At 35.5% G+C, this 16174-nt stretch overlaps 3 protein-coding genes and 1 pseudogene across 4 annotated transcripts; all 4 read right to left on the bottom strand.

Annotated features, from left to right (window-relative positions):
* Positions 1–1318: 1318 nt before the first annotated feature.
* Positions 1319–2121, bottom strand: LOC140007375 (cytochrome P450 CYP72A219-like). The gene is made up of 2 exons (XM_072050125.1): positions 1924–2121; positions 1319–1600 (listed from the first exon to the last, which is right to left on the bottom strand). Exons 1-2 carry the CDS (start codon positions 2119–2121, stop codon positions 1319–1321), a joined length of 480 nt encoding a protein of 159 aa, XP_071906226.1.
* On the bottom strand, positions 1914–3327 carry LOC140007542 (cytochrome P450 72A225-like). Of its 2 annotated transcripts, XR_011814852.1 has the most exons (4): positions 3088–3327; positions 2738–2955; positions 2262–2506; positions 1914–2185 (listed from the first exon to the last, which is right to left on the bottom strand). XR_011814852.1 is itself a non-coding variant. In XM_072050213.1 (3 exons), the coding sequence occupies exons 1-3, from the start codon at positions 3260–3262 to the stop codon at positions 2405–2407; spliced, it is 495 nt and encodes a 164-aa protein (XP_071906314.1). In that variant the 5' UTR covers positions 3263–3327; the 3' UTR covers positions 2229–2404. The 2 variants fall into 2 exon arrangements, 1 of the variants encoding a protein (XP_071906314.1); XM_072050213.1 differs by lacking the exon at positions 1914–2185 and having other exon boundaries at positions 2229–2506.
* A 2793-nt stretch (positions 3328–6120) lies between these two features.
* LOC113687612 (cytochrome P450 72A225-like) lies at positions 6121–8334 on the bottom strand (annotated as a pseudogene).
* LOC113743711 (cytochrome P450 CYP72A219) lies at positions 8247–12466 on the bottom strand. Its single transcript, XM_072051079.1, has 5 exons — positions 12012–12466; positions 10256–10473; positions 9678–9928; positions 9068–9452; positions 8247–8892 (listed from the first exon to the last, which is right to left on the bottom strand). The coding sequence occupies exons 1-5, from the start codon at positions 12301–12303 to the stop codon at positions 8464–8466; spliced, it is 1575 nt and encodes a 524-aa protein (XP_071907180.1). The 5' UTR covers positions 12304–12466; the 3' UTR covers positions 8247–8463.
* Positions 12467–16174: the final 3708 nt, after the last annotated feature.

The raw sequence follows: 16174 nt of genomic DNA on the forward strand, positions 1-16174 counted from the left end.
CCCCGTTTGGTAGTCAATTGGATCGAGCCGGCGAGGGTTTGGTCGTGAAAATTGTCATGCCACGGGGACTGTACTGAGGAACCTTGTAGTATTGAAACTCCTGGTTCCGGTATACTCGAGTATTACCAAAAGCTACTGAAATGGAGTGCGGGCCCGGTTGGGGTATGTTGGGTGGAAGGAATGGAAGTATAGTGAGGTCTACGGCTTGGTACTCTTAACATTGACGGAGGGTCAATGAGATTGGATCAAGATGGCAAGTCTGGAATTGGGCTCTTGAGAGCCGACCGTATCCTTTTACTGTTTTGCTTCATTGCTTATTTGTGTGTTTTAAGTGATTGGTTATGCTATATGCTATTGGTTGCTAATGTAGTAGTATACCACTGGGTTTTAGCTCATTCCGTGTTATTTGTTTTCCTTACAGGGATATAACTAATTTTGTGAATGGATTGGATAGGCATTTGCCAAATTGAGCTTGTAAATGTCTTTTGTATAGCTCTTGAAATGAAACCCTAATGTGTAACGGGTTCATTTCCTTTTGATAGGCAAACCGAATATGTACTTCTTTAATGGATGGCTTGTATTGGCCTAATTGCACTTGTATGAACTAGTTGGATGTTTTGGTAGGCCGTATGGCTTGTACATGTTGATTTCCAATGTATATATATGCTCGGCCGTGGTTTGGATAAATTTCGGCTTCGATTTTCGTTTTTTTTTATTTTGTGTTTTGACTTGTTTGCACGCAATGGGATGTTCCGGAACGTAATAGACCGACGTAAACAGTACCGTTAGTCCTGGCGAGAGCTGGGCAGGCAGTCCGCTAACCCCTTTGGTTCGCCTTAGGGGAAGGTGGGGCTGTCACAGTGCTTATTTTACCAGAGATTGATCGTCCCTTTCTCAGTGGGTGTACCTGGTATTTATAAGGTAAGCAGGAGAGAGGGACTGCAGGTTCAGATCCCTAAAAAGCTGGTACGGGCAGTGTATCAAGACGATTTGACTGGTCCTTGAAAATGCGTGTAGTTGTCAGAGTCAGGCGGCGTTAGTGTTGGAGCAGCTTTTTGTCAGGTATCAGGTGTGTCAGAGGTCGTGTCCCGTCCTTCAGTTGGCAGATCTTCTGCATCACCTCGGCGATATGGGGATAGAACTCATCGAGGTGAGCACTTGGGTCGGGAATACCTCGGCACATAAGTCGTATAAGGTGGCACTCCGAGAGATAGTTCCGAGATAAAACCGTATTCATGTTCGGGCCGAACTGACCATCCTCACTAATCAAAAAACTTCATAGCAAATTAAACAAAGATTGATAACAAGATTTCTTGTTTTACAGTTTCTTCAAGATTAACCGAGCTCCATAGTGGGGTTGAAGAGTGAGCACAACTTGAGGAGCATGTGCATAACTCGGCGAAAGCTCCCAAGAAAAGCGCCGTAAGATCAAAGCCAGCGCCATCTTTGCTTCCAGCATAGCAAAATTTTGCCCCATGCAAGTTCGAGGTCCCCAACCAAATGGAAAGAACGAGAGATTGCCTTTTGTAGCCTTTGAAACTCCCTCACTGAATCTTTCTGGATTAAATTCCTTCGCATCATCACCCCAGAAGTCTTTGTCCTGCTGCAGCAAGACTGTGGCCACAAAGATGAACATTCCTTCTGGAAGTGATAGTTCACCTAAATTAGTTTCTTCGGGAATCATTCAAAAAAGCATCGCCGCCGGTGGATATAGCCTTACAACCTCGTTAAGGATCATGGTAACCTTTGAAAAATAAATGTAAACAGAACAATGATTAGCGGAGATTGGAGTAACTATCAAAAAAGTGCTAAGATGGGAGCATAATTTTGCAAGTTATACTTACAATTTTGAGGTGATTTAATTTACTAATATCAGGTTCATTGTTGTCAAAAATGTTGACTCAATAAAATTAATGTCCAGACGAGCAATCCTGAGGTTGTCTCTTGTCCAGCCAAATAGAATAGCTTGCACTCTTCTATGACTTCTTCAAGGCTCATGCCGTTCTTATTTCCATGTTGTCGGATCTTATTCAAATTGGATTCCAATAAAATTCCCAACAACTCATCACTTGTAGCTTCACCTGTTTGAATTTCCTTCAGCCTTTCGCTGATAATGCCCATAACTAATGAGTTTACTTCCTTGAAAATCTTCTGCATTCTTTTGCTTCTTTTTGTTGGCACAAAACTGTATGCAAAATAGCAATAACCAAATAAGCTAAATGATACAATTACAAACAAGAGATTGAAAGACAGTAATGTACCTCCACCCTGGAAGGTAAATGGATTGCATAACTTGCTCAAAATACAAAGCCTGTTCTCTTTGGAGTTCAAAAATCCTTCGCCCTTTTTCATAGTTGCTACCAAAAGCTGTTCTTGAAATTACATCACCAGTAAATGTTTGAAGCTAAGGCCACACGTCTAATTCAAAAGATCCTTCTGCGGGGGCAAGGTTCTCCCATTTGCTTAACATCTCATTACAACTCAGATAAAATGCTGGCACCATGTACTATATGTGAAGAATCAAAAGTGAGAACGGAAATATTAATCAGTCAAATTTTAGAATTGGAAAGGCTGGATTTGGTTCTTTATCTGAACCAGATTGGAACCATAACTACATTTGTATGATGCAAATACCAAACACTAGCCAGTCCCATGTCTGATAAATAACAAGAAATAGCCAAAAGCAGGTAAGATATTGAAACAACACCAAATTTCAGGAGAAAAAGCTAGAAACAACCTTCAATTTCTCTACATGAAATGCAGGATTCAATAATCTTCTGTGTTTGGCCCATTTTTCTGTATCCAGGCTAGCAAGTCCTAGTGCTAGAAGTTTACTGATTGGATTTGGCTGAGGCTTCTGATAGGTAAAATTTTTTGCGAAGACCTCCTTTACTTGTTCAGGATCCAAGATAACCATTGCCGGCCTTGGTCCAAGCCAAAAAAAGCTATTTTTACCTACAAAATAATTTTTTATAAGCAACTTATCCACTCTTAAAAAAAAAAGATTGGGTCAACCATATATGAAATGCATGATTGCCAAAAAACACAGCAAACCAAATAGTCTTCAGGCAAATTTGGAGAACAAACCTTTATGTTGCATTGTTTCATTGATCAAGGGCATGATTCTGGGAAAGATATCATCTGTTAAAGAAACTGGTTTGGACTTAGCCTCCTCAAGCATCCTTCCCATGTCTCTGGTGTCTCCAAACAATAACCTGTAAGAGTTTCCCTGTAGACCTTGCCGCCTGAGGCGTTTCTCCATCTTCTTTGGTGTGATCCAAGCCCAATTCAAGAATCTCCATGCCCCGATGAGAAGAACTATTACTGATGAAAAAAGTCCATTTTCTCTTATGCGCTTCCACTCCTTCAGTCAAACTTTCTGCTGGTAGGGGGAACTTGCTAAGCGGTTAGTTATTAAGGAGGGAGAACCTCAACTTTGGGACACATCATTCTGAAATCTATGCATATCCATCTATAAAATCTGTAAAGACAAAGTAGCTGGATGGTATGTTCTATGTTTACGGCATCTGCTTAAATGGAGATGCTCTGAGACTTCAACACTCACCTGTAAAGGACATTTGAGCCTTTAATATTCTTGTTTATGGTGAAATGATTTTTCTACTCATTCACTTAAATGACACTTAATTTACTATATGAACACACATAATACAATTATTATATCCTCTGTATTTAAATGCTTTCCTAGTAACTATACTTTTTAAAAAAAAAAAAATTAGCACTCTTGAGGCCCCCCTAACAGAGGGGACGATAAAGGAGAACAAATCAAAGCTCGAGTATCCTGCAAGCCTCGCAAATCATCATCAGAAGTCTTTTTCTATCTGCCTTCTAGAAAAGAGTCAGTTCAATAAATAGAACTTGAGAATTTGACTTTTGATTTATCGTAAAAAAAAAGAAAAAGAAGAAGAAGAAGACTATGACCGGCTAACTCCACATATAAATGGCTATTGTTAGAATAGCTACTCTTTGAGCAGTCATCCATGGCTATTATTAATGTGCTAATGTGTAATAAGAATTTGCACCCCTCAGCTATCATTAATTAGTAATCTGAACCATAAACAATTAATTGTAGCATTGTTGAACAAAAAAGTAATTGTAGCACTAAAGTACATTCTGTTTTTGCTGCAATCTGTTTAAAGAAAAAACATTTTGTGGCTACAGTCAAATGAAAAGATTTTAGTACCCTATTGTAATTGATGCAGATTAGGAGTATCAAAGTCTTTTTCATTTAAAAATAGCAAGGGAAATTCAAGGGTTTGAAAATTAGCTAAACAAAGTGCTGCAAATTGATAGCACAAGGTACAGAAGTCCCAAAACTGATAATTGAAGATAGTTTAGGGGAAAATGTCGCAATAAGCTTTGGATGTAATTTTAGATACTTGAGCATGAGAAGGTCGCATGTAGAACTATATCTAAGGACCAAGAAATTTGATGCGAAAAATGGCGAATTTTTTTGTTACAGTCTTGACTGGCAATGGTTTGGAAACAAAAAGATCAATGTGAAATTTGTTTTTGATCAACTGCGTCCTATAATGCAGTTCATTAATAAACATGATTAGAATCCTTTCTAACCTATTAACATTAATACTTTGCAAAATAGCAATAACTCCAAGGTTAATTGCTCTGATTATTGCAAAAAAAAAAAAAAAGTCAGAACAATGTTGTTCTGACAATATAGCTGCATAAAACTATGCCTACCGGGCTGAGCCTTTTTTTTTTTTTTTTTTTTTTTTTTTTTTTTTTTTTTTTTTTAATGTTTGGCTGCCGGGCTGACTTGTCCAAAAGCTACTGAAAATTTTTTTAAAAAAGCCTGCAGCTTAATTTTTTTTTTTTAAATTAAAAACTTATGCTACTGGGCTCTAGCCCGATAGCCTGCAGCTTAATTTTTTTTAAATTAAAAACTTTTTCCTTTGTGGTTAATTTTGTTTAAAGTTCAAACGTAAGAAAAAGGTCTAGATAAATTTGCTAAATCAATTGTTTTTATTTTATGTTAAACCCTAAAAAAGTTTTTAGATAAAAAAAACCTCATTTAATTTACAAGAAGATGCATTTCCCAAATCTTTGAAAAATAATTGTTGAAATTATTATGTATAAGATTTGGTATTATATTTTTTATAAAATATATAGAAAATTAATATTTACCTAAATAAAATATACAAATGAATTATTATTTGGTAGTTGGGTTGTTATAATAGAAAAGGTAAAAATAAATATGATAGTGGGTAGTTAAGTATAAAAGTAATTTTTAATGTAAACTATAATTTTATAAATATAAAATTATTGTGCAATATAAAAATGAAAAGGCAAAAAATAGAAAAGAAGAAAAATTTGATAATGTGAAATTGTGAAATGGTGAAATTTAAAAATAATATTACTTGTTCAAATAATAGAAGTTTAAAATAATGCTAAATAGCATATTGAAATGTGAAAACTCAAAGATCTCATGTTAAGAATTCATGCACAATAAATGCACACGCAAATTATAGATTAGAAACAAAATTTTATCAACAATTTATTTTATCCAAACACATATTGAAATCCTTGAGTTATATCGTTCAAGCCAATTAAGAGTCTAGCTAGTAGATGTTCATGGCACAAAATGATAGACTCTGTTACTTTTATCATTAGAAATGTGACAAATAAATAATTGGATAATTTACACAACAAAGATACATCAAATGAGTTGATTCTCATACGACAAGATCAGCCAAAGCAAAACTTCCATTATTCGATCTGGAAAAAAAGAAAAGAAAAGGAAAGGAGAGGAAAGAAGCAAGTGAACCCCATTGCCTGAAAAGAGATTTCCTGGCAGCTTTTTTGGGCTAATGGTGCAGGTGAACCCCAACTACGGGAGCAAAAGTTTTTAATTAAAAAACGTAATGTAAGCCCGGCAGATTTAAAAAAATAAAATAAAGGCTGTTGGCTGACGGCCTGCAGCTTTTGACCAAAATTTCCAAACAACATTGTTCCGGCTTTTTTTTTTCGACAATAATCGAAGCAATTAGCCTAACTCCAAAATCTTCTTGTAATTGCACAAAAAGTTTATTAAACCTTACAGAAGCAGCAACCGAAAAGGCTAGCAAGACAAGCAACATGTAGCAATTACAGAAGTTCAGTCACATAATCAATAACACGCATACACAGTTCAAGTCCTGGAATCGCTGGCGTTCATGAAGGAGATGATTCAGATTACAGGTTTATATGACAGTTTCTTCATAATCAACCGAGCACCATACTGAGGTTGAAGCAGGGTAAGAAACAAGTATGGGGCATGCGTATACAATGGAGAAAGCTCAAAGGAAAAGCGCTGTAAAATTAAAGCTAATGCCATTTTTGCTCCAAGCAGAGCAAAGTTTTGCCCAATGCACATCCGAGGTTCCCCACCAAATGGCACAAAACACGGCTGGCCCTTAGTAGCCTTTGCAACTCCCTCGCTAAATCACTCTGGGTTGAATTCCTTTGCATCATCACCCCATAAACTTGGATCATGATGTAGCAAGATTGAAGGCATCAAGACAATCATTCCAGCAGGTGGAGATTAGTTCCCCTAATTTAGTGTCTTGGTTAACCCTCCGGGAAATCATAACTCCTGGTGTATATAGTCTTGGAACCTCATTAAGGATCATAGTCACCTGTAAAAGAAGAATTACAAATCGATGCTTAAATGGAGTGTGAACTTCGTTCCAAGAGAAGAAAATTGTAAGATAAGTATCCAGACAATGTCAACTAATAGCTGTTGCCTACTAGAAAGCAGAAACATTACACTACACTCGGATATCGTTGTGCTTCAGGTAATGGCAAAAGTAAAACATGTCCTGAGTGAATGGAATGTTAAGCTATGACATTCCTTATTAAGTCTTCTGCATCCGAACCCACGAAACTAATTATTCATCAAAAGAGAACCTAAAAAACAAGTCTGAAATGTGGCCAACATTCATGATATTCGAGTTTAGTCACTGCAGATTGGTGATACAAAACTGAAATTCTTGAATAATATCAAACTATTCTGTCATCAGAGCTTGTCCTCTTGATAAATTGAAGCTACTTACAATTTTCAGCCAATTTAAATCTTCAAAATCCGGTATATTGTTGCCAAAGACCTGAAGAACCTCATCCCTAGCACGAGCTTGCCAGTCTGAATGCTTGCTCAACAAAATTAGCGTCCACACAAGCAAGATTGCAGTTGTCTCATGTCCAGCAAAAAAGAATAGCTTGCACTCCTGAATGACCCCTTCAGAAGTCATCCCACACCTTTCATTCCCATGTTATTGGAACTCCTTGAAGTTGGGTTCTAGAAGTAAACCCAACAAGTCACTATGAAAATTTTTTTCATATTTTTTGTTTCTTTTATGGAATATCGAGTAATGTGATAGGACGATTTTCTGCAGCAAATCAGCCTTGGATTGATCTCTTTATAGATTAAGAGATGTCACATGTTGGTTATAATCATCCAAGTGATGACCTTTCATTACTAAAGTTGTTACTTCTATTCTAATAGTACTTGAATGATTAATTGTAGTACTTCACACTTGAATGAACAGCCACAAATTTTGTTATTTTGTGAACCTTGAAACCTTTCATCTTTTGAAAATCTCCAACAAATTCATGGTGATTAAAAGTTTTGCAAATAAAGCCAACTCAACTGAGATAATTAGATTCTCTGTAGTTTAATTTCTTCAACAAATGTTTGACCAGGAAGAAAAAATGGTGAGTATAGCCTTAAAACCTCATGCAAGATCATTGTGATATGTGAGAAATGGAAGGAGACTACTTAAGACAATTTATTGGCATATGAGAAGCTGCAACCTATCATGAGTTGACTTATAATTTTTTAGGTTAAAAGTTCTTTTACGTACAATATGCTATGGATTTTGGTATATAATTGACATACAATCTTTTAGGTTATACAGACCATCAAATTGTGATATTTTTGGTCCCAGCAATGTGTTGCAAAATCTATTCTCCAGCACGTTCTCGCTAGTCTGGGCAGATGCTGAATACAACAGCTTACACTCTTCAATAATTTCTCTTGTAATCGCACAGAATTTCGTCTTGCCTAAGCTGCATTGGAGATCCACTTACCACGAAGAAATATTTTTGAATACTAGCTAATAAGATTTACAGACTCTACTGATTAATGTTTGAGAACAGCTGTTAAATGATTTTAAGCCATGACAAGCCATTTGTTTTCTCCATTATCAAAGAAAAAGGAAAGATCTCTTGCCAAATTAAACGAGTAGATGTAGTATTTCTCTCTTAATTCGCCGTGAGAAATACATTACGTGAATCTGTACTGCTATATTCATACAGATCCATTGACATACCAAACTGGGCGGGACTTAAACTAGTTTACAAGCAAAGTTAAGCATAGAAGATGGTGCTTTATTTCGTTAAAAGATAATCTGCTGCCACACGGGCGAGCAAGTCATACATATGAAACAAAAACTATATCTTCTGCAAAATCAAGTGAGCTCCATACTGGGGTTGAACTAGTGCTGTAGCTGTTCCAGGAGCATGAGTATAAGATGGTGAGAGTTCCAAGGAGAAGCGTTGCAGAATCATAGACATTGCCAATTTTGCTTCCAACATGGCAAAATTTTGTCCAATGCAAATGCGAGGTCCCCAGCCAAATGGAAAGTATGCAACCTGGCCCTTTGTTGCATGTGATACTCCTTCAGCAAACCTCTCAGGCTTGAATTCCTTCACGTCCTCGCCCCATATATCAAGGTCATGATGCATCAGCATTATTGGCAAGGTGATTTGCACTCCAGCCGGGAGAGTTAAATTTCCTAATTTAGTTTCTTGAGTAGTTCTTCGACTCATTATAGCCACTGGTGGATACAACCTTAAAACCTCATGCAAGATCATGGTGACCTATGACAAGGGGACCAAAAAAAAAAAAAAGTGTGAGCGTAATTAGGATGTCTATGTAGATGAGAAGCTTCGATGAACTTCGTTAGTACGTCTCTCCTGCCATTAGTGCAATTTTTCAAATCAATGAAATGATCATTGCTAATTTTATGTTTTTCAAAGAAAAAGATTGGCTTACAATTTTGAGGTGATTTAGCCCCTCAAAGTCCGGATCCTTAGCTCCAAATTGTTGCAAGACCTCCTCTCTAGCACGTGCCTGCCATTCGGGGTACCTGCAGAGTAAGATCATTGTCCAAACGAGTAGCGCTGAAGTAGTCTCCTGGCCAGCCAAATAGAACAGCTTGCACTCATCAACAATTTCTTCGGTAGTCATACCAAAGTCCTTGTTTCCATGCTTCTCGATTTCTTGAGAATTGGATTGAAGCATTAATCCCAACAAGTCATCAGAGCCGGCTTCTCGTGCTCTCATTGCCTTTCTTCTTGTGTTGATCATTTCCCTTACTGAACCATTAACTTCTCTGGCAATTTGTTTCATTCTTCTGCTCCTCTTGGTTGGCAAGAACCTAACAAAGATCATAGTTTGGCCAAAAAAAAAAAAAAAAGCAAGAACAAACTATGTTTGCAGCAATGTTTTTGGCTCCATTTTTAAATCACTTTGGCGTATCTCATATGTTAAAATTCCTATCTAAGGCAGTCTTTCATGATCATTGTCCACTCATGATTTCCAAACCATTGATTTCTAGGAGTCACAATTTTCTACAGCGCTCAAGAATTCATGATCAATCTACCTAAATCCTGGGATGTTGATGTACACCGACCGTGCTGCCTGCATCAAATGCTCAGTTTGCTCTCTCTGGAGCTCAAAGATCCTTCTTCCTTCTTCATAGTTGCTGCCAAATGCTGTACGAGAAATTGCATCGCTGGAAAGAGCTTGAAGATTGGGCCAAACATCCACTTCAGCCAACCCCTTTGGTGAAACAACATTCTCCCATTTCGTCACCATCTCACTTGCACTTTTATAAAAGGCTGGGAGCATAAGCTGTTTATCCATAAAAGAAAAGAAAATCAGTGAAAGAAACTACTCCATATTGAAGGCTGCTTAGTAAATAAATGATGCAATTTACTAAGGACTGTCCAATACAGAGAGTGTTTTCAATTTTAGGATATAATAAATGTGTGTGTGTGAATTTATATGATAATTTTACTGTAATTTACTCGCACTAATGAGTATTTACAGGTCATCCGTTCAAAAAAAAAGATTAATCTCTTCTACACTGCCAGTATATACACCGACGATAGAATTGAATGAATACCATATTATCTGAATTTGTAACCCATAAAATGATTAAATTAGAGAGGAGAGAACCTTCAATTTCTCAACGTGGAAAGCTGGGTTGAGGAGCTTTCTCTGTTTGGCCCATTTTTCTCCCTCATGGGACACTAGTCCTTGAGCCAGTAATCTGCCGAGTGGACTAACACGGAGCTTCTGGAAAACATCAACCTTTTGTGTAACTGCCTTTATTAGATTAGGGTCCATGATCACCAAGGCAGGTCTCGGCCCAAACCATAAATATGTATTTTTACCTGGAACTCAGAGCCGCTTGGATTAGTGGGCCCAAGACTAGAAAGTATAAATAGTTAAACGCCTTCCCCCGGGAAAGGATAATAAAATCAAGTGTTTCGAAAAATAAAAATACAAGAGCAAAATACTAAGATAATTCAAATTCTTCAAAACTTTTTTTTTTTTTTTTTTGCATCAATCAACCTAATAAACTATTTAAAGTGATTCAATCAGCTCATTTAAGTTAACTATTCAGAATGTCAAGCACAAGCAATTGGTAGGGATAAAATTGACATTTCTTCTCATCCACCTCCCAGCAATTCTTCATTCTCATCAAGTTAACTCCCAAAACAAATGTCATTTTCTGGGTTTAAACGATTGGAAAAGATGGATGAAACAAAATGTCATTTTTGTTCCTGCCAAATTGCACACATCCATTAGCTTGGCGGCAGATGTTGACGGGATGGACTGATTGAGTGTGTTTGGATTGTAAGTTATTTGCTTAAATATATTTGTTTATATCACTATTACAATTTTCAATACACCTTATTATCTTTCCAATTACTTTTTTTATCTCACATACATCACATCACAAAAAATGCTACAGTAAAAATATCTCAAAAAACTTACAATCCAAACACACTCATTGAAACTTTTGAGTACTATAATAGGTTAATTGACTCAAAAAAGAAAAAAGGTTTCTATCAGAATTTTTGTAGTTTAGTGCACTTTATCGAAAAAAGAATTGAAAAAAGATTCACAAAGATAGTAAAACAAACAAACCAAAAATCGAAATTAAAAGAAAACAAGAAAGGAAACTTGAAGTCTAAAGTTTATTGGGAGCATACGGAACTAAAATAATTGATCATTTGATTGCTTATTTAATCTGATCATAATTGATTTCAAATTCAAGATTCAATCTTCATTGTCAAATGACATGCATAATTACTAATAATCAATTAATTATTAGGACGAAATAATAAATATCAGCTGTATTGAGGCCCTTTATGACAATTCCAAGTTGTAAAACAATAACAAGCGGAAAAAAAAAAAATAAAAAACGACCAAGAAAAACGACTCTCCTAAAATACAAAAGCTGAAAGGGAAATCATATACCCTAATACTATAATATTACTCGTATTTAAGTACGAAATACATCAGTCTGAAAAATCAATTGTCCGTACAGGTTGGAGACATTAGTATATCTCATTCACTATTTTCCTTTTCTTTTTTTTTTTCTTTTTTCGGGTAAGTATCTTAGTCACTGTGAGTGTTTGGATACACACATTATTCCAAATAATATTTTGCTTGCATCATAAACACATTTTCTAATCCACCTTTTTATATTCCCAATCAACTTTTTATCTCACATACGTCACATCACAAAAAGTGCTACAGTAATTATTCCAAATAATATTTCAAATAATACCCTGTCCAAACAAAACTACTATCTAATCAAAAGCAGAAAAAAGGGAAAAAAAAATGGAGATCATACGAGGGACAAAAGAGGTTACGAGGCAAAGAGATGGAAGCAGAGATGGACAAGAACAATAAATACTACCATATTTCTTAACGGCTCCAAGATATTGAGGAATAACTCTTGGTACGATGTCGTCGGAGAGATGAAGATTCTTGGATTGGGCTTCTTTATGCAGGGTCGACATCTCTTTGAAGTCTCCATGGAGCAGCTTGTAAGGGTTTCCCCGGAAACCTTGCTCTTTCAGACGTTTCTCCAGCTTCTTCGGTCTAAACCATACCCAGTTCAAAGCTTTCCATGAGACTACTACTACTACCAGAAGCAGAAGAAGACGAGAGGAATACACAGTAAAGGTTGATACATCGGTGGCTTCCATGTTGTGTTTTTGTTTTGTTGGTTTTCTTGTGAGATTTCTACCTTGGTTTTGTGCGTCTGCACGGCTATCCGTTTATTACTTGGAGAAGGGAGAAAAGGAGGAACTTTTAGCTCAGCACGGCATGATTGACTTGGTACACGAGACTTTGGAGCCTATTTCTATATATTTCTCGGATTTTAGAGCAAAGTTTTTTTTTTTTGTTTTTGTTTTGGGTGCAATTGAGGACCTCCAAGCCAATTTAATTTAACTGGACCTTGAAGGCAATTTAATTAGAACAATTTTGTCACAGAATTAGAAGGATATTCGAACTTTGTATAAACCCTATCGGAAAAACAAACATAGAGTGGAAATTTTAATTAAAGGCTAAATTTTTATGTGCTTTAAAATGCTGAACAGTTATTTTTCTTTGGTAAGTAAATTTCTGGACAAATATTTTTGTACAGAAACACTAAAAATTTTGCTAACCTTAAAACGTTATATGTGTTCAAATCTCTCCTTTTTCCTTTCTCATTTTTTAAATACCACCCCTTCCTTATTAATTTTTTAAAAAATTTTTTTAAATACCACCCCTTCCTTGTATGTGTGAATGTAGAGGACGTGACATTTAAAGCACATATAGAAAACACTTTCAATTGTAGATAATTCTCAAGTACACTAAACTTCGAAAATTTTATGAACATGGCTGTATTGAGTGTAGAAATGTGGTGGAACTGAATAAAATTTCTGTGAGTTTTAGGTGGAAATCATAAGTTATGATTCGATTAAAGAAGACCAAACTTCAATTAAGTAATGCCATTGAGTTTTAGTATCATGTATTATGTATTGATTCAACCTTCATTGCTTACTCGTAATCATTATATGAAAAAGAATTAAGATGGGGCAACAAAATTTTGGAAAGAATATAAAATTTGGTATTGATTTGGAACTAATGATATACATTTCAGATACTTGCGTCAAACAAATATATTAGAATGAATGGCCTCATTTCAAATTCAAAATATTCGATTTCAAATCCGAATTTAATGGCGAACCAAACGCACCTAAATATCCAAATCTCGTACTGTAGAACAATTTCGAGCTTTTTGGTACGTGTAACATAAATATATAGACAGCTAAAGTAGACAGACTGAGACAGCTTAGGATACTAGCTAGCAAGGTCAGATGTTCTAAAAGAACAGAAAAGACTAGACAATGAAACGTGCACTCAATTTCAACAAATTGATTAATATTGTACTGGCAGCAACCAACCAACCTATGTCAGCAGTTATTGAAGGCAAGCATCTGGAAGAAACTATTTGAAAGTGGAAAATTCATTTGCAAAAAATTCATTTTGTTAGAGATTGAAAGAGTGGAACATGACGTACATTCAACAGCTATAATTGTTAAAAATTCATGATGCATTAATTAGCTGTGACACTGCAATTAATTAGCTTAAGAAAGATATGGAATTTGCAAAATCAAATATTTTAGATGAAATCAATTTTAAGTACCGGGTTAGCATAAATTTCAACAATCCTCTGATTTTAATCCCTAAATATTCAATTATTACATGGAAAAAATCTGAAACATGGAATGAGTCAAACTAAGTGTTCGGATCGAAGATTATTTGAGATAATTTTTCAAAAAAATACTATATCACAATCTGTAATGCATATAAAATAAAAAAAAATAATTATAAAATACGTTGATAATGAAAATAAATAAATGTCAGTGAACAAAGCACTGAGTTTGTTTGGATAAGAATTTATTTGGATGATTTATTTGATCTAGTTACTGTAGCACTATTTGTGATGTGATGTACGTGAGATAAAAAAGTGATTGAGAATTGTGTGTATGATGCAAGCAAAACAAAATCTAAAATTTTTTGGCCAAATTCTTGTTGTCCAAGCAAACACACAAACTAGATGACCTATGCCATGACGATGGCAGACAATCTTTCTCGAGGAAAAATATGACCAAGCTTTGTTTTCTTTCCAAGTATGTTAAATTGATCCTTAAATATATCTATGCCCTTTATGTTTTGAGCACTTTAATCCAAACTGTCTTTTCCTCTTGTCTTGGGAGCTCCGCTGAAATATGATATTTGTGAGGTGAAAAATAAATTAATAAATTAAAACCAGAAGTCATGAAGTCAACGTACAGAATGGGATAAATTATGGTAAATTACAATATGAGTCCGTTGTTCTAAAATTTTATCACACAATCCCCCTATTATTCCACAATATCCAATTGATGCCCAGTGACTTTGTGTAAAATTCAGATTAGCCGAAAAGCAAGACCTGATAAATTACAAAGGAATGTGCATAGTTGTTTTAAATTTGAATACCTCATTAGTCATCTCAATGGTTTATTATTACTATTTTTTAAAATAAATCTGAAGACTAAAGCTTCTAGGGAGAGTTAGATGTCTTTAAATGGAAAGTACGTGTAGAAAGACAAAAGGGAGTGCTGGAGTACCGGCAAATGGCAACAAAATAGGGAACAAATCAAAATGAATTGTTATTCAAGAATCATAGAGATTTCCAAAAACAAATTTTTTTTTGAGAGCAGCAAATTAATTAAGTTGTTACATGGTAGTCCTTTTTAAGTATAGAGCAAAACTATGGCCCTTTTGAGTAGAGTGGTTTTAACCAATTTAGATAAACTTTGCAATTGCTATGCTTAATTTTGTTGTCGATTTCGCGTGACTATTTAAAATTGGCATGCCATAAAGGCCGAAGAGTGAACCACTGAGCCAATGGCTCAGTGGCCACCAGGGAGGGACTTAAGTCCCTCCTTGAGCTGTTGGTGAGGATTCAAACCTCACCAGCAGCGAAAAAATCTAAGGATTGTGCTATAACACTCCCTTGGTCTAGTTGGGTCTGCATACTCGCTAGCCCCTACTTTAGCCTCCTTAGGCTCCCCCTTCCCCTAGATTAGGATAGAGTAGGTTATACAAATGTATCGTTGCTGACAAAAAAATAAATAAATAAAGGCCGAAGAGTGGGAATTGCTGTATTAAAATTATATAGTTTCAATTAAATTTCGTATTACCGTCTTAAAGTAGAGAAAATGAGCATATCACTAATAGCAAAATGATTCATTTCATTTTTTTTCCTAGCAGGGGAGGTGTGAGGGTTTAAGAAGTAATGAGGGAAAAAGGGAGATTAGAACCTAAAAACTCTATATTCAGGGTCTCAACCTTCAAATTTAGCCACTAAGCCAATGTCTTCTCGGCGCATATTCATTTCATTTGATGATTCTAAGTGACCTTGCAGTGGATAGTTAATCAGAGCCGGATTATGACCTTTAACCCTCATTTGGAAAAAAAATTTAGCTTTAATTATATCATGTATTCAAAATCGCATTCAGGGCTGCAATCAAATTGACATCACAGTTCCATCTAGGTTACGGTGCAGCCATTGCCAGTTGAATCATAGGCATATTTTGTATTTACAATATCGATTGATATGAAAAAGAAGTCAGAATCGGCATTGAAATTCATTCTTGATTGTTTCTAGCAGAAAAAAGAAGAATGAGAAAATATTTTGGACCCACATTATAGCACATTTATGTCGAGTAACTACATAGTAGTGCTAGCCGAAAAAAATCAAATGAAGATTTAAAACACTACGTTAACTGTTTTGTCTTTTATTCTCCTATTATTCTCCCATTATTCTGTTCTCTTAAATTGATATTTTAACAATCATTATAACATTTTAAACGATAATAACAATATATTCACATATATATATATATATATATAGGTAATCATATTTTTTACACATTTCCTCAGAGTTGCATTATGTAAAAGGTCAAACCACAATATTCTAAAAGTTTTGGTCTTAAAAGTCATTCTCCTTTTATTTGACTAATTCTGCCTGCCGGCCTA

Source organism: Coffea arabica, chromosome 5c, assembly GCF_036785885.1.
Source record: "Coffea arabica cultivar ET-39 chromosome 5c, Coffea Arabica ET-39 HiFi, whole genome shotgun sequence".
Classification (NCBI taxonomy): domain Eukaryota; kingdom Viridiplantae; phylum Streptophyta; class Magnoliopsida; order Gentianales; family Rubiaceae; genus Coffea; species Coffea arabica.

Coding starts and splice junctions, on each gene's coding strand:
- LOC140007375 (XM_072050125.1), bottom strand. CDS start 2,121: ATGGGCATTATCAGCGAAAGGCTGAAGGAAATTCAAACAGGTGAAGCT. Junction 1,601..1,923: donor AGACAACCTCAGGATTGCTC/GTCTGGACATTA, acceptor TTGCTGCAGCAG/GACAAAGACTTCTGGGGTGA.
- LOC140007542 (XM_072050213.1), bottom strand. CDS start 3,262: ATGGAGAAACGCCTCAGGCGGCAAGGTCTACAGGGAAACTCTTACAGG. Junction 2,956..3,087: donor TGAAACAATGCAACATAAAG/GTTTGTTCTCCA, acceptor ATTATTTTGTAG/GTAAAAATAGCTTTTTTTGG. Junction 2,507..2,737: donor TTCATGTAGAGAAATTGAAG/GTTGTTTCTAGC, acceptor CTTCACATATAG/TACATGGTGCCAGCATTTTA.
- LOC113743711 (XM_072051079.1), bottom strand. CDS start 12,303: ATGGAAGCCACCGATGTATCAACCTTTACTGTGTATTCCTCTCGTCTT. Junction 10,474..12,011: donor TGGAGCCGTTAAGAAATATG/GTAGTATTTATT, acceptor TCTGAGTTCCAG/GTAAAAATACATATTTATGG. Junction 8,893..9,067: donor GGCTAAATCACCTCAAAATT/GTAAGCCAATCT, acceptor CCCTTGTCATAG/GTCACCATGATCTTGCATGA.